General features: G+C 39.4%; 1 protein-coding gene across 4 annotated transcripts in view; it reads left to right on the top strand.

Moving 5' to 3' along the window:
* Positions 1–11689, top strand: part of METTL14 (methyltransferase 14, N6-adenosine-methyltransferase non-catalytic subunit) — a 38462-nt gene extending 26773 nt beyond the window's left edge. For 3 of the 4 annotated variants that reach the window (XM_074950791.1, XM_074950792.1, XM_074950793.1), the window contains 2 exons: positions 3058–3268; positions 6714–11689. In XM_074950791.1, the coding sequence (XP_074806892.1) occupies positions 3058–3268; positions 6714–7027 (525 nt within the window). In that variant the 3' untranslated portion in view covers positions 7028–11689. Of the gene's footprint in view, positions 1–3057; positions 3269–3918; positions 4003–6713 lie in introns of all 4 variants that reach the window. The other variant, XR_012639259.1, reaches the window with a different exon arrangement.
* The last annotated feature ends 9445 nt before the right edge of the window (positions 11690–21134 follow it).

The raw sequence follows: 21134 nt of genomic DNA on the forward strand, positions 1-21134 counted from the left end.
CAGCTGATCTAAAAAAACACCAGGTGCTCTATGGCAATTGGTGGTCTCTGTAGTTTCAGAAAAATAGGTGCTAGGATTTTAGATTTTTTACTTTCTTGCATAGATTGGTTTTCACAGAATGGGTAATTAATTTTTCATCAATTCTAGATTCTTTACTCAATTTGATTAAATATACAGTCATCATCCACATCTAATGTTGCTTTAGGAAGTTCTTTTATGATTTTTCTGAATGTTCTTATTCATTCAAGTCTCGTTGAAATGTTGATAGACAGGAAAGGGAATCATAGAAATGCTTTCCCGTTTATCAACCTGCAGGAAGATGAAAGCTGTATACAATTTTCTATTGTTTTCATTGTGCCTACCTGTTGGTAGAGTTGATTGTTTTTGACTTTTAGGTTGTCAGATTTTAAAAACCACTATTGAAATGTAAATGATACACGTTACATGAACAAATGCTGGCTTCACAAATGTTTCCCCTCATTACTTGCTCAAATGACAGATGGAAATTGGGCTGGGATTTAGATTAGTCCTGTATAGAAACTGATTGATTTATTTAATTCTGGAGCACACCAGTTGCTTAGAAACAAACCTCCTTCCAAATCAGAATGGCAAGAGGTTTTTTGGGAACAGCAGCTTTTGATTAAATTACTTAGTTTGACTATAGAACTTGAGTATTTATTTATTTAAAGATGTTTATTTAAACATTTAAAGCTTGCAGTTATAAATTGACATGGGCACTGTAAAGGCACATTATTAATCTAACTTTAACAGTAAAAATGCTGTTGAAAAACATATACAGGCATGCTCTTCTACTTTTTTAAAGAACATGACCTTAAGGACTACAGCTGTATAACAGCCATCTCCCAGTGTCCTACAAGGAAGAGGCTTTTCGCTGCATATGGATGCACGATAACCTTTGGTTCAAATTAAATATTTACTTGATGATGTAGACTAAATTAGATGCGTATTTGAATGAGTAGTGTAGTAAGAGTAGGTTGTAGGTTAGAAAGCTTAACAACGTATTATGTGAGAGTCGTAGTGGTAATCATAAATAGGCCACAGTTGTTAGGAACTGTTTTAGGATATTTCATTTAACATAGTAATCGGAACACATTTGTTTTAGTGAGTACAGGGAGCTGTCTCTCAATGCCTGGCTTATAACAATTTAAAATTTCACTAACCTTGATCACCAATTGATATGCTTAAATCATTAAGCAGAATCTCAATGGCTGTTACTATTTTAGTTGTGATCCAACTTTTACTTCTTTGACTTAAATGGGATTTGGACCAGTCCTTTATATGCTTTTCTAACGTAAATATGGGTAGGTGTGGGTGTATATTTATTGTGTATGGTGGTTAAAGGCCAGATGTTTTACAACTTTTTCATGAATAAAAATAAGGGTTTTATGTACATTGGAGATAGATAAGGTTCATGTCCTTTTGTCAAAGGAGTTAGGTTGTTGATGCTGGTAACTGAGAATTTGCCTGTGTAGTGTTGTGTATACATGAATTTGGTATCAAGGTTGGTGTCAGAATTGGTTATATAACAAGAATATGTGGGGAAATTAGAGCCAATTTTATTCTGATCTGTCAGATGGCCAAGTTCATATTCTCTGTCAAATGTGAAGAAGGTAATATTCACTGATAGTATTTCTATACAGTATCAAGTGTCAAAACTTAAGACAAGAAGTTGATACAACCTCCATTGAGAGATATTACTTAAATGTAATGTATACCTGAGGCATTTATAAACCCTATTCCCTATGTTAGAAAGATTGTTTTTCACTGATATGCTGGTAACCACCAGGTTTATCAATCTTGGCATGATGGGTGATTTGCCTAGGGATTTTCTGTGCTCCATCCTATTCAACTTGAATATTTGTCAGAGAAATGGTAAAACCTAAAACGTAAGTGCTGTCAGTAAGCTCAGTATGTTGGATAGATCACTTTTTCTTTGCTTCTTTGCAGTCGCTCTCTAACCCCTAGCCCTTCTGCCAAAAATCTGGAAATGATTATACACTGTCTGCAATTTTGAGAACCATCTGGTGATGCTTAGTAAATCAGTGTTTTATGATCTGAGGAAAATTTCTCATTGGAATGTAGTACTCACAGAAACAGAACTCTGACATCAATATGCACAGCCCTCATTTCCTCTCATATCCAGTAAGGAGGTTCCCCATTTGTAGATCCTCTGTTGGTCACTTCCTACTATGTTATAGAAGGAAAAGAAACACAGTGCTTGTTTCATTTAATTCAAGCATTATACTGTTCTTTGATTCAAACTGTACTAATCACTTTACACTGGTTTTATTTTTTTGATTACTATGGTGGCTATAGGAAGGAATTGGTGGATGGAGACCAGCTTTGTAAAAGGCATACTATGAAAAGAAATCTGTAAAGGACTGGCTGTTACTCTCATTTCTATTGTTTGATCCTTTCATGGCCATAAAGGAGAAAAATTATGGAATCTTCTTTTCACAGGTTACCTTAACATCATGATTTAATTTAATGTTTGTGCCAATGCATAATAAAATGAAGGAGAAACAGCATTGAGCTGTCTGACTCTGTACTGTTTGTAGCACCAGCTTGCACTGTACTGGATTCAGGAAATCTGCTTAAGGACTCCTTTCCACCTTAGACCTCTTCATGATAATCTGAAACAGTTTTAGAGTTCATAATAAATTCCTGTTTCAGACCATGAATAATTTGATTTGCAGCACTGTGTGACTTTGAGAAAAGGGACCACAATCAGAAACTCTTTAAATTAGGATCTCTTTTCTCATTGTTTTAGAAGGGTTTTTGGTACCTTTTCTGTTTGTTCCATTCTTTTGGATAAGACCTTAAAAACAGTTCATATTGGGTCAGTCCTATATGATTATCATAAAGATAGGAATTTGCCATGTGGCTTTGCTAGAACATTTTCTACACTTTATTGTGCTGTGCACTATTCAGTTCTCAAAATCCAGAGTTGATTGCATTGTACATATATGGTTTGTAATGGGCTTTAGAATCTTTCAGGATGAGACACCCTCCATAATTTTTTTTTGTTCTGTCTAGGAACACTGCCTTATGGGTATTAAAGGAACAGTCCGCCGTAGTACAGATGGTGACTTCATCCATGCTAATGTTGATATTGACTTAATTATCACTGAAGAGCCTGAGATTGGCAACATAGAAAAACCTGTAGAGATTTTTCACATCATTGAACACTTCTGCCTTGGAAGAAGACGCCTTCATCTTTTTGGAAGGGATAGTACAATCCGACCAGGTAGATGTTCTATTTATTTTATGAAATAAGTGAAAGTTCACTTAATCTGATTGTCCCTTCCCTTGATAACTTCCATATAAGATGGAATTTCATGAGGTCAGAAAGAAAACATTGATACAAAATAGAATTTAGTCTAATGTACATTTATATTGCTGAGGTTTGTACTAGTCACAGACGTCATGTTAACCTTAAAGAGTCCAATAAAAGGGATTTCAGTAATCCTTATCGGACTGAAAGAAGCCATGTGGCCAACAGTAAATTTTGTGGTGGTGATTCCAACATGGAGCTCATCCAGCAGGAGGACATAGGATCTATTGGGCAGAAGACTTCCACCTTGCAAACAAGATTTCCACTCTGGTGATTGTGGAGAGTGCAGGCTGCGGGGAGGTGGCGGGGAAAGTGGGGAATCATTCCACCACTTGCCATATTTGGGGAACTCTGCCAGCAGTGAAGAAGCATAGGAATTGTACCCTAGTATTAGTCGTGGGCTATTGCCGCCCCCCCCCCCCCACTACTGATCAGAATAGGAGAGGCACTTGCAAGTGCAGATTAGGGTGTGTATCTATAGATGGAACAGTATACACACAACGAAAGGGATGTACCTTCCCCTCTCTTGCTGGAGTGGTGTATGGAGGTTATTCTGTTTCTAGGGTTATAACTTCTGCTGCTGCTTATGTGGCTACCGGTGAGGGGTACAGCGACAGACCAAGAATCCAGCTTAGCACTGCTTACTAGTAAGTTGTCTTTTAAAAATGTACAGATATTTGTGTCTACTTTTAAAAATGAACAAAATGCCATAACTCCAGGTTTACAAGCTTTTTTGTACAAACTTATTAGTATAATGTGTCTGTGCTTAAACTGTTCCAAAACACATTATACCTTTTAAAGCCATTTTGATATCTCGTTCCTCTGTTGTCAGACTTCATTTTAAAAAAGAAATAGAAGACCAAACTCCATAGCAGCTTTGGAAAGTGAATGTCTTTATCATGTGCAAAGTAGAAAATAACACTCACTGCTGGTTGTAAATTCTCATCTGTGTGAATATCCTAAAGAGCTTTTTAGACAGATGTGTCCCAGGCCAGGTGATAGATTTCAAGTAAATTAAGAACAGATTTCCTCCCACATCACCAACCAAGCAATCACTTAAAAAGCAGCTGAATCTGGAAAGTCTGTGGCAGCTGTTGCTTTTAGAGGGAGAGGGATGCCTTTCTTCAACGTCCTCGCCAGCTATAAGTATTCTTCCTCATTATTGCTGAGCTAATGTCAGATAAAATACTTCGATTGCTATGATGGCTTTTTACACCTTGTCAGAATCATGACCTATGTGTGGCTTCTTTCCTGAAAACTATTTTACCTTGGTTAGCCATGTGAGCTTGAATGGCATTGCCAGCAATTTGACACGTCCCTGTATTGGCTCCAAGTCTAAAACTACAACAGCCACTGCGTGCCTAGTCTAGAAGTTACCAGTGCATGCATCAGGCCTTTTGAGGTTACTTTCAGTCTAAAATGTTGCACATTTCCTCTGTCGTGGGCCCTTCCCTTCATTGCTTTCCTGAATGAAATGCAGTTTCACTAGGAAAAATGTGTTGACTTCGTTCTCATGCCCACTTGTTACCAAGTTTTGCAACACTAGTAGATGCTATTTTAACGTTACACAAAGTGGATTTTGGCAGTCTAACTGGATTTGGTTTTAAAAAAGCATTTTAGTTGCCAGAGGAATGGTTACCATTCTTAAGATAGTTAAAATCAGCTGACTCCGGCTGTTACTCTCACTGAATGTTATCCCCTGGTTAATGACTGACTGCTAAGATTAATATCCAAAGCTCAGACTAATGGGATACACAAACAACTTGTTCAGCATAGTAACACATTTATTAAAAAGAAAATGCATATTTGCGAGGGAACTTCCAAAGCTGCGGTTTCAATTTCTATGGACTCTAAGTAGCTTTCTTATTAAAACAATGTGTTGCAGTAAATGGGAGTAACTAATTTTCACTAAACTAGGGAAGTGCATTACACTATGCAGACATGTTATGCCTTGTGATTTGTAAGAGCTAAGGCTTACTTTTATTATAAAAACAAAATTAGTCCATCTGGGATGGGAAGGAGAATGGTACAACAACTGCAAACAGTACACTCCCAAACGTGTAGCCTGGCTTCTTCAGTAGCAAGTTACATCTATTACTAACCAGCTTCTGTTATATCTAGTCAGCCTTCCACTGTTCTCTAGATGGTGTTCTCGGTCTTAATTTAGTTTTACATGTCTCTGAGGGAGAGAGAACATTGCATCCTTGAGGCTTCTTTTGACTGTACTGCAGAGATTCACATAACTTTGTTAATCTCATGTTCTAGTCACCTACTGGGCTGCTTCTGTATTTTAAGCTAGTGATGGGCCCTCATGTTCTTTGGAACTGTATTGTATGCTTAATTACAATATATTTAGCTCAGTAGACTAACAGTGGCCCCTCTCTTTTGTTAGTTCAGGCAATGGCAAAAATTGGCAGAGCACACTTTTGCTCGCCAGTGATGATTAGCACTTAAGTAGCGTTTTTCATCTTCAGACTGCTTTGCAAACAACTCTAACAAATCCTCACAGCATTGATGGATGTAAACCTAACCCAGTATTTTTATTCCCTATTTTAAAATTGGGACCTGGGGGGAGTGATGCAAAGTTTTAGTTGACCCTGGCAAAGGTCAGGAAGTTAGTATTAGAGCCTGGATTTTAATTTGTTCCTTGTTGCTAGCACTCAGTCCACTAAACCCTGTCTTTCTCATTAGTAAGTGATATATAACTGGAAGTTCGTTTCCAGGAATTCTCTTCAGTGGGTGAAGTACTGGACCACTTATATAGCTCATAGTGTCATGAGGTACAGTACAGACTTAAACCTGAATATCTTTCTGGTAACTTCATTTTCCCTGAGTGGTATTTTGATTCTTAAGTAAATTAGTCAATTTAAGGACTATGCATTCACATACATGCCTGCTCAACCAAGTTGTTTGTAGTGTTGCTGTAGCTGTATTTGTCCCAGGATAGGAGAGAGACAACTTGGGTGAGGTCATATCTTTTTTTGGATCAGTTTCTGTTGATGAAAGAGAAAAGCTCTGTGGATCTTGAAAGCTTGTCTCTCTCACCAGTAGAACATGGTCTAATAAAAGATATTACCTCACCTGCCTTGTCACTCAACCCAGTGTAAATTTCAAACTGAAATATTCACATTTCCATAAGTTGGGACCTTTTCCCGTGCAGACTTCTTTTTTTTGAAGGGTTCACTGTTGGCTGCTTCTTATAGACCTAAGAGAACTGTTTTTCAGAAAACATTACTATCAACTCAAGAGCTTTATCCAACATCCACATGAAGATGTTAAGAAAAAACGAGTCTGTCCTTAAAGCATAAAATTCAGTTTGCTGCTCTTGCTAACTTTTTATCTTCTGTTTTTTCTTAAGGCTGGCTGACTGTGGGACCCACCCTCACAAACAGTAACTTTAATGCAGAAACCTATGCCTCCTACTTCACGGCTCCAAATTCCGATCTGACTGGTTGTACAGAAGAGATTGAGCGACTTCGACCTAAATCACCACCTCCAAAATCCAAGTCGGACCGAGGAGGTGGAGCTCCTAGGGGAGGAGGAAGAGGCGGGACTTCAGCTGGCCGCGGAGAGAGAGGCAGAGAGAGGAATAGAACTAATTTCCGGGGTGAAAGGGGTGGATTCAGAGGGGGCCGCGGAGGTACCCACAGGGGAGGCTTCCCCCCACGCTGATTACATTTGAGTCATTAGTTCTCCCTCTGGTCCTATGCCTCTTCTTCTTCATATCTTTTTAGTGCTGTTTCCACCAAGATGAGTCATTCCGGGGACTCAATCCAGATGACTTTTTTTTAATTGAGTGTGCTTTCTGCAAGCAGTTCCAGATACTTTGCCTGCCCACATCTGGCACATCACCTTACTTGGCAGTTGGGATCCAGCACCTGATGGCAATGAGCTGAGAAGCCTCCTGGCAGCTTTCATTCACCAGGAAGGAGGTCAGAGCAGCCTGGGAACATCAGAAGGGGTTATCTCCCCAAGCTGTGAATAGGATTTGAAGAGGAGTCATTTGCTCTGATCTTTTCCAACTTTAAAAAAAAAAAAATCTTTCAGCTTTTTTCTTTAATGCTTCCCTATAAACGCTGAACAGATCCCCCCCCTTACCTTTTGTGTAGGTATCAGTTTCTTTCCATTATCAATATGATGGGTCAGGACTCAGAGATGCAATTTGAATTTGCATGATGATGATACAGACTTGCATTGTATTTATGGAAGGAAAAATGGTGTGTCTATAATAGCATTTATTTCTTCCTCCCCTATATTCATAACTAAACAGAGGAGTAATATTGAATAAATAGAGCTCTATTTTTTTCTATTTGTTTTAAATTTCCCCAGTCATTCCTGGGAGTAGTTTTGTAGTATTTTTATTTTTCACTTGTCAAATATATTTAGAACATTTTTTATCTTTGATATTTGGACTGAAAAACCAGAAACAATTCTATGTTGTCACTTGTAATGCTTCATGGAAAGCAAAAAGTGGCAGTCATCCATATTTGTCCTAGGACTTTTGTTTACGTAGACATGCATTGATTTAACGTAGAGAATCTTGCCCTTTGCCTGTTTACTGTCTTATTCGTGACTAGGGAAAGCCAAGTTTTTATTACAAAATAAATGCAGTATGAATAATGAAACCGCCCCAGTGGAGGTAGTATTTGGGGAAAGGGGAGAAAGCCATAAAGAGGGAAAGTGCTTCCAGAGAAATCTGGATAAACTCCACCTGCAAACACAATGCTCAGAGATCGAAAAATTGTGTTCAAGCTTTGCTTTGCCAGTGGATCTTTAAATAGTAAGTGATGTGTGGATGAGAATGTCTTATAGAAAATCAGCTTCAGAATACAACTTTGAAAGAGAAAGTGATTCACCTTTATTGTAACTGTGTGGTATTTGTTTTTAGATAAGCCAGCTCTGTAAATCAGTTGTACAGTACTTGATGCATATGAACAAATCCTGGCCCCACTGAAGTCCAAGGGATTTTGCTATGGATTTCATCGGGACTAGAATTTGTCCCTAGGACTCTTGTACTACTTATCTACTGAACTTTTAAATGAATGTCCTGTAAAGTGGTGAATAATGAAATTTATTTCAGTATTGTTTTTGATAAACATCTTTCCTAATATTTTCTAGAATTTTTTGGTTTTATTTAAATGTAGATTTTATTCATTCTTCAATTTGCCTTTAAAGTTTTTATTTTGTTGGTTTTCTGCTTAGACAATTCAGCTTTTCTTTATAAAGGAACAGAGGTTCCTATTGTGTTTAATGGATGAAATCTCCCATCATTTTTTTGCTTAATGGTTTTTTTTAACACACACCTCCTCCTCCTTGCCCCCCACGCTTTATAATTTGGACAGTTTACTGGACTCTGATTTTAGTAACTGTAAATGACAATTGGTAATAGGTGAATAAATCTCTCCACTATATACATTGTACTTCTACCTGTGTCACATCTGCAAAGCTGAGGAGTGACTCGAAGTAGAAGTTGGTTGAGTTGGGGGTCCTTGAATCCTTGATTTTCTAGAATATCAGTAGCTCATTTGAACATCAGTGATGCTTGCAGCAGATTGCATCTGGAACAAGCCCAGAATGCTTAACAGTTGTGGGCCACAACCTTTGACTGTTGTACATGCTCAACATTACAGATGGCACCCTCATGCCACTGAAAACAACTTCTGTAAGGTGAGGAGGAAAGTGATATTAACCCAGTGCTTTCTTCCTCTGATTCTTCTTCCTCATACATGCCTTCTCTACAGTTGAAGAACAAATATTCTGGCATAAAATATGAAAGGAGCAATGAATCCTCGATACTGCACTCTAACCTAAAAATAACTCTTAAAGGAGAACTGAGATGTCTTGCTTTAGGTCAGAATGGCAGAGTTGGGAAAACTGCTTAAGATGGGAAAGCAATAAATGTCTGCTAATCGCTCCTAAGGCTTCAACTGCCTTTGGATGCACACTGCTCCCATTGATGCCAATGAAAGTCCCATATACACATTGACAAACAAACTTGCTCCTTGTCAACTGATGATGTTGACTCTCAGGAAAATATGGATTCTTGAATGTCATCCTGGCAGTTTTCTGTGCTTCAGAGGTACACTAGGGCTGTGTGCCCTGTTGTGTCAGCACTGATGCAGAGAGACTGCGTCTCCATGTGACAAGGTAGTACATTATCCATATTTGATCTATCCTTGACTGACAACATTAGTGCTTTGTGGTGATGACCTCCGTTCATGAGAAACTGAAGTGAAGCTATAACCTTTCCAGATAGGCTATAAAAATGCCACCATTTGGTAACTTCTGATCACTATTGACCTGGGCCACACTTGCACTTGTATTCTGAAAGGAAAGGCTTTGTATCCCATTACTAATGGCCATCCTGTCTCTTGATAGGAGCATTTTCACAGGAGAGGGGTGATGATTACACTTAGCCAATTATGGACTCAAGTGAGTCTTTTATCTAACATATTTAGCTAATTCGAGCACTTCCCATTCTTGAAGACGGAACCAAACAGAACGTTCTCCATTTCAAATTTTGTCACATGCTTAATGCCACCTTTCTTATTTCTGCAGCCTATTCTAGTATAGCTGCTTAGTTCTTGTCCTGTCTGTTCAGGAGGTTACTTATAAAGTGTGATCTTCAAAGTTCTATTTGTGCAGCAAGTAAAGAATTTGACAATGACATGGGCTAGCCTATTGGGACAGCTAAACATACTGCTTCAAAAGAATTTTAAAACTCAGTCGACTGTAATTTTCTGTGTAAAACTAGCCATCTTGAGTCTTTTGCTCACATATACTGTCACTTGTAATAAATTTGTTGAAATGTTAAATGTACTGTTAAATTGTTTGAAAAAATGGAAAATGTTTTCAGAATGTCTTTCCATGAAATAGTATACCATTAGCACCGCCTGGTTATGTATAACTTAGCATCCCTTGTAGGCCACGTATCTAACGCAATTCATGTATTTCTACAGTGATTGCTAGTGATCTTCCAAAGGTTCTAGTACTTGTGGAAACTTAGGATATGTCTTCTTCCATCCACCAGTACCTTCACATAAAGAACCAAGATGTTTGTAGGAAGGCCTTAGTCATCATTTTGTGAATATTGTAAATTTTGTCAGTTTATGTTGATGGAAGTGAAGGAAATGCACCAATGAAAGAACGGTTTTGGCCAGTCATAGTGCAGGTGGTGAGAGAGTTCCATGGACCAGCCACAGTGCAGAGAGCTCTGTAGGCATGCCAGCTCTTTGAACTTTGACTAGGATTGGTTGGTTTTTCTCAGCCCTTATGTAGGAGTTGGAAGGCGTATTCTGTGACAATGGGGTTCTTGTCTCTCTCTCCATAGTTATATCATTATTATAAACAAGAATAACAGGAACCTCATGTACACAGTCAAGTGAAAACTTAAAAATCTAAAACTGCTGAAATAAGATTTAAGTTTGTGAAACAGACAATAGCATATTTAAAGAGAGATTGTATACTCTGCCCCTAATACTTATTCCAATCCATTACGCACCTGGAACCTTTTATGTGCAGGGTACTACCTTAAACTAGGAACACCTCATCTCCAGTCTTGACCTTTTGGGGTTTATTTATTACTTTCCAGCTTTCAAAAAATCTCTAAAGTTTAGAAGCATTTTGGTTCTTTAAGATCCAAACACTGTTAATGTATTCATATTCCTTGCAAGGGATTGGAGTCTGATCCTATCTTTAAGGTAACTTTGAATACACTTAGAATCATAGAATATTAGGGTTGGAAGGGACCTCAGGAGGTCATCTAGTCCAACCCCCAATTTTTGCCCCAGATCCCAAATGGCCCCCTCAAGGATTGAACTCACAACCCTGGGTTTAGCAGGCCAATGCTCAAACCACTGAGCTATCCCTCCCCTCCACCTGAGAGGGTTAAATGGCATTCAGTCCAACTGCAGTGAATATTTTTTTTTCACTAGCAACCACATTGGATCCCAATGAAGAAATTTAATTCATCAAGATTCTTCCATTGGCTTTAGTGACCTTTAATTTGAAAGGATTAAATACAATGTTAGGAAAACTGTGGCTAGGGGATAGGAAATGTCCATTCATGATTGTATCAAGAACACTCTGAAAGTTTGTTATGGTACAAGCATCTGTCTGTCAGTTTTGTTCTTTTTTGACCCATTATGATGTATTCTCGTAGGGATAATTAGAGTAAATAAAAGCACTTAATAAATGACCCCTCCTATTTTTGTATACAGTAACAACTGTTCACAAAAAAAAGAAAAGAAAAAAGGTTTGTTTGTATGCTGAGAAACTGCACCAAATTTTAGCCAGGTAGGCTATTCTAGTAAGGATCTGGAGTTTTAGTTATAATCAAAAAGATGTAGAAGAGCCTATTAAAGATTGTTTAAAATGTCCAGAAAGTTACCTGGTGTCTCTGAAATATAAGTGGGCTTTTATTAGTCTGATTATTTTTGGTGGTAGGTGGTATTTTAGTGACACCTATAGTTAAGGTTGGCCAGCGTTTTCTATTGTACGATCTTGTTTGCAGTTACATGTAACTTTGCAAGAGTTAAACTGTTATGGCTGAAAATTCCCATCTGCTTTGTTGAGAACCTCTCACAACTTCGTTCTTCAACAAGGACTTGAAATGTGTCCGGTTGGTCGCCCTGGTGTCAGGGTGGGATGTCCGTTTGCCCTTCTGTTACAGAAATGTTTGCATGTGGCCAAGTTATAGGCCTTTGAAAAATCTGTATATGTTCAATAGAGACTTGTTAGAGTTTGACAGCTAAATTCTCTGATCATGCTCCAGCCCCTCACAGCTTCTACATGCCAATTGGAGTGGGCATGTGCCTTCCCCATAGAGTTATTGAACATGCTCCATCGCAGGGCTGCAGCAGCTGAATAGGACTCTCTTTGCAATTGTCCTGCTGGAGGGAGAACAGAAGCTTTTTTCCCTGTGCGCTTAATGCCTTCCCTTCTGGGGGTGTGGTTAGTGAGGAGGAGGAGGAGTTGGCCTGATTGACTGTAGAAAGGTGAGGGGTGGAGGGCAGGCAGGGGTAGAAGCTGGCAAGGGGTAGAGCTGAGGAACAGGTGCTGGAAAGGGAAGAGTGACAGGAACAGAGGGGGATAGAAACAAAGGGGAGAAAACTGAGCTGGGGGGAGAATAGGAGTGGCAGGGACTGTAGCAGAGCAGGAGTCAGGCATGGGGGTGATGAGTAGAAGCCGGGAGGGATAGTCACAGGGGAAAATTGGGGAGTGGGGTGGGTAGCAGCAGAAAGGGAGAAGGAGGTGGAAGGAAAGGGATGGGGTGGAAGGGTCTGTAACCACTAAAGCACGCTCCCCTACAGGACCTGGAAAGGAATCCATTTTCCCTGAGTCTCAACATTCTTTGGCTGTCTAGCAAACAGGTGTGAAACCCACTATTGAAGTACGTTTCCATCCCACTCTAATGGCAGGTACCCATGGTAGTAGGTAACTTCTGTACTACACGACAGGCCCAACAAAGAAAGTAAGAGAACGCCACTAGCCATCACCTACAGCTCCCAACTAAAACCTCTCCAACGCATCATCAAGGATCTACAACCTATCCTGAAGGACGACCCATCACTCTCACAGATCTTGGGAGACAGGCCAGTCCTTGCTTACAAACAGCCCCCCAACCTGAAGCAAATACTCACCAGCAACCACACACCACACAACAGAACCACTAACCCAGGAACCTATCCTTGCAACAAAGCCCGTTGCCAACTGTGTCCACATATCTATTCAGGGGACACCATCATAGGGCCTAATCACATCAGCCACACTATCAGAGGCTCGTTCACCTGCACATCTACCAATGTGATATATGCCATCATGTGCCAGCAATGCCCCTCTGCCATGTACATTGGCCAAACTGGACAGTCTCTACGTAAAAGAGTAAATGGACACAAATCAGAGATCAAGAATTATAACATTCAAAAACCAGTCGGAGAACACGTCAATCTCTTTAGTCACTCGATTACAGACCTAAAAGTGGCAATTCTTCAACAAAAAATCTTCAGAAACAGATTCCAACGAGAGACTGCTAAATTGGAATTAATTTGCAAACTGGATACAATTAACTTAGGCTTGAATAAAGACTGGGAGTGGATGTGTCATTCCACAAAGTAAAACTATTTCCCCATGTTTATTGCTTCCCCCCCACCCTCCACTGTTCCTCACATGTTCTTGTCAACTGAAGGAAATGGCCCACCTTGATTATCACTACAAAAGGTTCCCCCTCTCCTGCTGCTAGTAGCTCACCTTACCTGATAACTCTCTAGTTAGTCTGTATGGTAACCCCCATTGTTTCGTGTTCTCTGTGTATATAAAATCTTCCCCGCTGTATTTTCCACTACATGCATCTGATGAAGTGAGCAGTAGCTCACGAAAGCTTATGCTTAAATAAATATTTTAGTCTCTAAGGTGCCACAAGTATTCCTTTTCTTTTTGCGGATACAGACTAACACGACTGCTACTCTGAAATAGGTCAAAAGTGTTAACATACCTTTGTCTCTGTCCAGCATTAACCAAGGTCTAGGGTTTGGTATACAGAGACCTCAGCCTACCAAGGCAAACCAACCATTACAAATCCTTTTAACTTTTTATTACAGATACAGAGGAGGAGGAAAAACAGTTAAAGCATCTGACGTGAAGTGTTAGGTAAGGCTTTCATTTTAACAATCTTTCTTGTCCCTTTTCCCTTTAGCTGGAGAGAACTATAAGGGGGAAAAAACCTTGTCTGGCTGTCTCTTAGATAGTATTAAAGGTCATAATTTTCCTTTTGGGGAAAAGAGAAGTTGATTGAGATGGACAGGTACTGTTGCTGCTGTTAGACTGATCCCATTTCATTTCAGATGATGACTGGGGACTCAGCTTGAGCTGATAGGGATGGCTACATGTCATCTGGATCCCTGTGCTTGATCTGGTCAAGGCATTCTTTAGTATTAGGATGAAGAAGGGAGACGGTGGGGGTGATAGCCATGATGGTGAAGCTCACTCCAGTAGCCACTGTCTGTCCTTACCCTCCCGAAGTCTCTTTCTTTAAGGACCCACAAAGCAAATGGCAGATGGAATAGCTCACCTCCTCAATATTATGTCTACCAATTAGGCCTAATATCTGCCACACCAATTTTGGTTAATTTCTGGTTCCACATCTCCTGGTTTTAGTAAGCATAATTTTAAGCATAATTATCATCAATATGACCTTTTTTGTTTGGGCTAATTTTGTCTGTCTGGTTCTCCTGTGCCTGTTTATAACATTATTGAAAGCAACTTAACTTACTTTCCATTACCATTTGGTATTATAGTTATTGTAACACCTTATGAACTTTGATATACTTTTTACAGTTGAGCTAACAATTAATGAAAATGTGTTGGCCCAGTAACCAGAACGCTATCCCTCTTTTTTATGAACTAATTTTTCCTAGGATTGGATATTTGTTCATAAAATCATTTATAAAGAAAAACCTTAACTTTATAAAGGAAAATGGGAGGGGGGAGTACTTGGTTATATTTCAAGGTTTGCAAATTCCTTATCTCAAAACTGGCATTTACAAATCTTAGTTGATTACATATTAAACTTTCCAGATATTGTTAAAGCGAAGAACTTACAACTCACTTTATTTGTAGCTTAAACAAAACTTAAAATTGCAGCTGTTATATGTCTGTAGAATGTTTTAGAACAAACCAGCTTTTATCACGTCTTTGGCTGTATGCCCAGAATGGGCAAAGATGGAAAGAACTCCCCCTTTTTTGCTGCTTACACAGTTAAAGCTGTACATTTATACAAACCATGAACATTTTATGCATTAGTGGTTAAACTTGCTCACTTGTAGCCCTGATGGCATTTTTTCCTCAAGTGTGTTGTTGCCTCCTTTAAAAAGAAGCAAAAAATTGTTCTTTCAGAACCACTTTTGCATTCATGCGTTATTTGCAACACCCAAAGTTGTCAAAAACAAAACGTGTAAAAAAAAAAAAAAAAAAATCACCAAGTTTGGTGTTCAAAGAGCCCTCTGTTTTGGTGGTTTGAGATTTTTGTTTTACCATCAATGTGATAGCAGCCTTATATTAAGTTGGTATTTTGTTAACAAGGGGGGTTACCGAAGACGTTGTTTTAGGAAAAGTTTGCTTTAATGACTTGACTTTCAACAATTTAAAACACTATTTTTACAACTTTTGCTTTTTCTTAAAAATACTTTTAAGTATTATTTACCACAACACACCTCATCTCATAGGAGTCTGTGAGGTGAAGATAAATTCATTAATGGGTCATTAAGAATTTAGATACCATAGAACAGCCTATGAGGAAATTAATAACTTTGTATTCAGTGCAGGGCTTGGATGGTGTGTAATACATAAGACCTGGGGCCACACACACCATGAATGTTGAGGATAAAAAGAATCCCTGGATAATAACCCATTAATTGAACAGTGTTCATGCTGTGCACTTGAATGAGGCAGGAATCCTGGGGGGCCAGGGGAAGAGTGCGATCCGGTAATTATAGACAGTCATAATGCGCGCACACACACACAAGGGGCCAAGTTTAGATCTCACAGGCAACCTTAATTCTGGCACTGCCTAACTTCTGAGTGCTTGACTTTGCAGCCTTAAACTTCTGTTAATGTAGCGCTTGTGGGTGTTCAATGCTATATTAAAGAACAGTATCCACAGTTTTCACCTGGATATATGAGCATATATGGCTTTGTTCCATCAATTGGTGAACAACTGTAAAGTTTACCATAACCCAATACCCCGGTTCTGGGCCTACGTTGCCAGGGGCTGGATGCCTTTTTGGTTCCCTTCTGGAGCAAGGTAACCTCTGTTTGCCAGAAGCTGGGAATGGGTGACAAAGGATGGATCACTTGATAATTACCTGTTCTGTTCATTCCTTCTGGGCACCTGGCATTATCCCCTCTTGGAAGCCAAAATACTAGGCTAGATGGACCTTTGGTCTGACCCAGTTTGGCCATTCTTATGTATGTAAGGGACTGTGTGGCCAAGGCCTGTTCTATGCTATATCCTAGACTTTTTTCTCCAGCTCTGGAAAGTTCATTAGGAGGTAAAAACAAGAGCTCCTTAGCATTCAGATTTATGCCACTTCAATCACCGGGGACCTTCCTAAATGGGCATCTGTCCTTAATTCATACAGTGGGTATGCAGAGGCCTCTTAATCTTATTTTTGACTTCAGCTGTCTTGGGTTGCTGATCTGACCATTAACTACAGTCTCTTTAGGGGTGGGGTTTTGTTTACCCCAGCAGTCTATCCCAGCTCAGCACTGCTTTGCTTTCTTCATCCATTTTGCCTGAGAAAACTAGTGTGCTACTTGACAGGACTCAGGTTCTTTCTACAGTGGAAGCGGTACTGTGCAAGATACAGGTGAGTTAAAAGCATAGGTGTGACTTGGACGGTTCTAGTGCTTTGAAAACCACTTTTGACTTGCTGATAAAGCCATGCTATAGTAGATTAACATTGGTTATAGGGGGGTTAGTCCATAGCATCTTTTGTTCACAACTTATGGGGTTTCATTTTTTTTCTTACGCAGGAGAAAAATACACAGCTTAGCAAAATAAACCTTCTGTCAAAGGTTTCTTCCATGTTTTGTTTCACATTAAAAACTTCATTTGTCTTTAGTGGTCGTATGCTTGCTTGGCAGAAGAATGTTTTGACCATCAAGTTTAAAGGTAAGTAAATCTTATACTTATCTGCAACTATGTCAACATTATAATTTTGTAATTATTTTGTATTTATTAGGATGGGGAAGTGTGTTATATACAAAGGAAAACTTCTTCCCAGTAATTCAGTTGCTCCACAGCTGTCTTTTTCATTCTACCTTTTTGTCCACTTTCATTAGTTACGATGTGCATAAATGTTTGCTCTGAAAACGTTTCCGCTGGTGAGAAGGTCCATAAAAATGTGGCTGATGGAAAGTCTCTGGCTAGCACAGCATACGTAATAAGATGAGATACAGTTTTTAATAGGAAGAGTTTATTCTCCATCATTCCTTCCATTGTCAACAAGTCTTTCCCACGATGGGTGTGGAGGGCGGGAGACAAGTATAGACATGTATGCTCTGTGATGAATCATGAAATGTTTTTTCTTATACATTCTTTAATGAAAGCCTCAAATACCCATATAATGCTGTTGCTTCTGATAGAAGAATTCCACTTCAATTCTGAATAATGCTTTGCATTAATTAAAACACTTTACAAATATTAATTGAATTGATACTGCAGGCACAGAAAACAAGGTATTCAGAATGTTTTTGGCAGTGGTTAGCATACTCAAGCTTCATTTCCTGAGAAGTATTGTAACCAGTACACTGGCTGCTTTTATGAACACCAAATTGTGGCACAGACAAGTTTAGCTGCAGCATCTGTGTGTCTTCCTTTGGGCTTGAACCTGCAGGATGCTGAGCAATCAGCCACCTGCTTAACCTGAAGTACATGAACAGTCCCATTGACTCCAAAGAAATTGTGTATGTGATTAAGTGCTTTACTGGATCAGGGCCAGAGCGTTGAATATCTTGCCAGATCAAGTCCTGTATCAGCATCACATCCTTGTCTTTTACTGTGCAAGATAGTGATGAAAGGTGTATTACTGGTCTAATGAGAGCCCCGCCTTATTTTGAAACCTATTGTGAAACATTGCTTCCTGTCCTCATCCCCCAAACATACTCTTTCTCCTCCTTCGCAGCTTCTCTTCAAGCAATCTCACCTCCCTCTTCTACTTATAAATAATCCCACACCTTTCCTTCTATGAGCTGTTAACCAGTCTTGTTTTGTTTAGATTCTAAACCTATTTGGGGATCAGAACATGTCTTACTCTATTTGTAAAAGGATATGTAGTCTTAGTGCTATGTAAATTATTTTAAACTTAGGCCTGGTCTGTACAGTTTTTGTACCAGTATTAACTGTTGGGTCTGGGGCTTTTTTTTTTCTGATATAGTTATGTATCCACCATAGAGGTTGTACTGGTAAAAAGGTACATTGGTATATCCCCTTATTCCCCTTCCCCTGTTTAAAAAAAAAAAAAAAAAAAAAAAAAGCTATACCGATATAAGCACGTTTAAATCAATACAACTGTGCCCACACTTGGGGGTATTGTACTACTTTACCTATACTGGTGCAGTTAAAGCAGTACAACTTCTGTCTGTAGACAAGGGCTGAGAGGTGACTGAGGCCTGATCTCCACTGCACAGTTAGGTCGACGTAAGGCAGCTTACATCAACCTAATTGTCAGTGTCTACAGTACAGCCTTGCTCCTGCTGATGTAAGTGCCTTACTACTAGACCTCCAAAAGAGGTGTAGGTCTTATGTCAGTGTAGTTAAGATGATAGTGTCTGTGTAGACACTGTGCTACTTGGGCTGTTGGCTGTCGGCTGTCCTGTCAATTTCACAGCAGGAGCTGTGAGATTGACAAGAAAGCCTAGCAGTTAGAGCCCAGCTGCCTCCCCTTCCCTGGAAAGCCAGGCAGCTGGACCCTGCTCCTGGCTGGGAGCAGTGAGGAGAAGCCCAGGCAGCTTCCCTCCCCCTCACTCTCTTGCTCCCAGCTGGGAACCTTGGCTGTCTTGTCAATTTCATGGCTCTGGCCTGAAGCTGTGAAACTGACAAGGCTGCATGGCTCCTGGCAGGGATCAGGCAGGGGCAGCTGGCTGGGAGGCTGTGGAGAGCCAGGCTCCTGGCAGGTAACTGCCAGTGGACCTGAGACATCGGGCTCTCAGCTCCCCACACTGTCCCTATTAGGTCAGTGGAAGTGCTCCTAGTGAGGATGCACACCACTGATCCAAGGACAGTGTGTGGACATGCACCACTGCAGCAATTACTCTTCTTATTTAAAATGTATTTCTTCTTCTTTTCTATTTTGCTCTGTCAAATCTTAAGTCATTTTAAGTTGAAGATTTGTCTGTTCTCTCTTTACTTACCAAAGGAGCCAGAACCCAGCTCTTGAAGTCCCACACAGAAATGATACTCTCATGGGCAAAAAAGTGGATCCAGTCCTGCTTCTCTTGAACTCACTTGCAAACCTCCCACTGCCTTTCAATAAGAGAAGCAGGCTATGGCTACATTTGCCTATGCAAATATTTTATTTTTCGAACGATTGTTGCACAAGTGCAAACAAGATATAGCCCCTAATGTCAAGTAAAAAGCTCTCTAGAATTTGCTTTTATTAGACAATAATTGCGGCTCCTTCATGCACTGAATTATAGCTTTGTAGCTGCTGTTGTGGTGGTGATGGTGGCAGACCAGACAGAGATACCCAGGTTTCACTGAACTGCCATTTCAGACTAATTCACAGGAGCTGGTGGCTTTATCTATATAAAACCTAAACAATTTATGTATTAGCCATCTGAAATATCCCTGGGGCAAATGAGTTCCCAATACTTAATTTTTTTTTTTTTAAATCAAGATTTGACTTGGAGAAAATGTGAAGCTTTGTCTAAGTGAGTAGTTAGTGTACTAAAAGCAGTTGCATGGAACTTGTCAATGTGTTAGATTAGGATAGACTAGGTTATGTGCCTTTTTGTTTCATAAATAGAGAAGTGTTTGAATGAAACAGCCCTGTGTACAGCCTTTTAGTAGCTTTCATTAAGGTAAAACAAACAAAATGTCTTGTCTAGAGAGCAATTCTGTATAAAGTAATAAAACCTATACTTGAAAAGTGATTCTTGAAATTGTAAGGCAGCTAAGGAAACTGTTTCTCTTTTTTATAACTAGTTTAACGTTGGCTTATATTGTGAGCTTTGCACAGTAAATTAGTCAGTAACACCACCTACTGGAATAGAAATGAAACTTCAGTTACACTTCTATATTAACAAAAGAAAAAGGAGTACTTGTGGCACCTTCGAGACTGACCAATTCTCTAAGGTGCCACAAGTACTCCTTTTCTTTTTGCGAATACAGACCAACACGGCTGCTACTCTGAAACTTCTATATTACTTTTGAGTTGTCCTCACCTTTACAGATTACTTTGGTGCATTAAGTGGCACCAAATTGTCAAAATAAGATTGGGAGCATATTATGCTAGATGCTGCAAACAGCTCCCGTGTCAAAGTTTATTCAATCTGCATAGACAAAAAAAAAAAAAAGGGTAGTAAGGGCTGAGGCAAAGGTATAGCGACTTTCCCAGTGTCACATAGCAAAGCGAGTATTAGAACAATGTTACTGTTCTGTTCCACATGTGTGATACTTATATTGTATATGCACAGCATGAGGATTTACTACCTTAGTCTAGTTACAGAGACTATAAACGAGAGCACTTTATAAATGAAGGTTACATTTCACAGCTGCCTCTCTCTCTCAAGGCCTTTTGGCAGAGACAAATCATCCTTAATGATACTATATGAAGATCTGAGCCCATTTAACAGTACGTGTAGTGGATTTATTCTAGGGTCCTGCCCCATTAGCCATTGCTCTGTCTCAGTTCAGTTGGTTGACTAGTTTATAGCTAAAACCAGAACACACAGAATTTGACACTATTCTTAGCCACAGACACTACTAGAAATAACACTTTTTGGAGATGTGGGGGTTTCAATCTTAACATAGGACAGAAGGATTCTCAAACTTGTTTTCATATGGTGAACCATCCTAAAAGATAGGAATTGGGCTTGTACTCTTTTATATAAAAAACTAAACAAATTTGCTGGTCGTCTTTAAACTCAGGTCTTGTTCAGTCTGAAATACTCTTTCGGGACCCCAGAACTAATGAAATGATATCACAAGAGGATGAAAGCTAAGCAAATGAGATGGGAAGAGGGTAATCAATGTTTACATTTGTTAGTTCCAGTTTTTGAA

This window comes from Natator depressus, chromosome 4 (assembly GCF_965152275.1).
Source record: "Natator depressus isolate rNatDep1 chromosome 4, rNatDep2.hap1, whole genome shotgun sequence".
Lineage (NCBI taxonomy): Eukaryota > Metazoa > Chordata > Testudines > Cheloniidae > Natator > Natator depressus.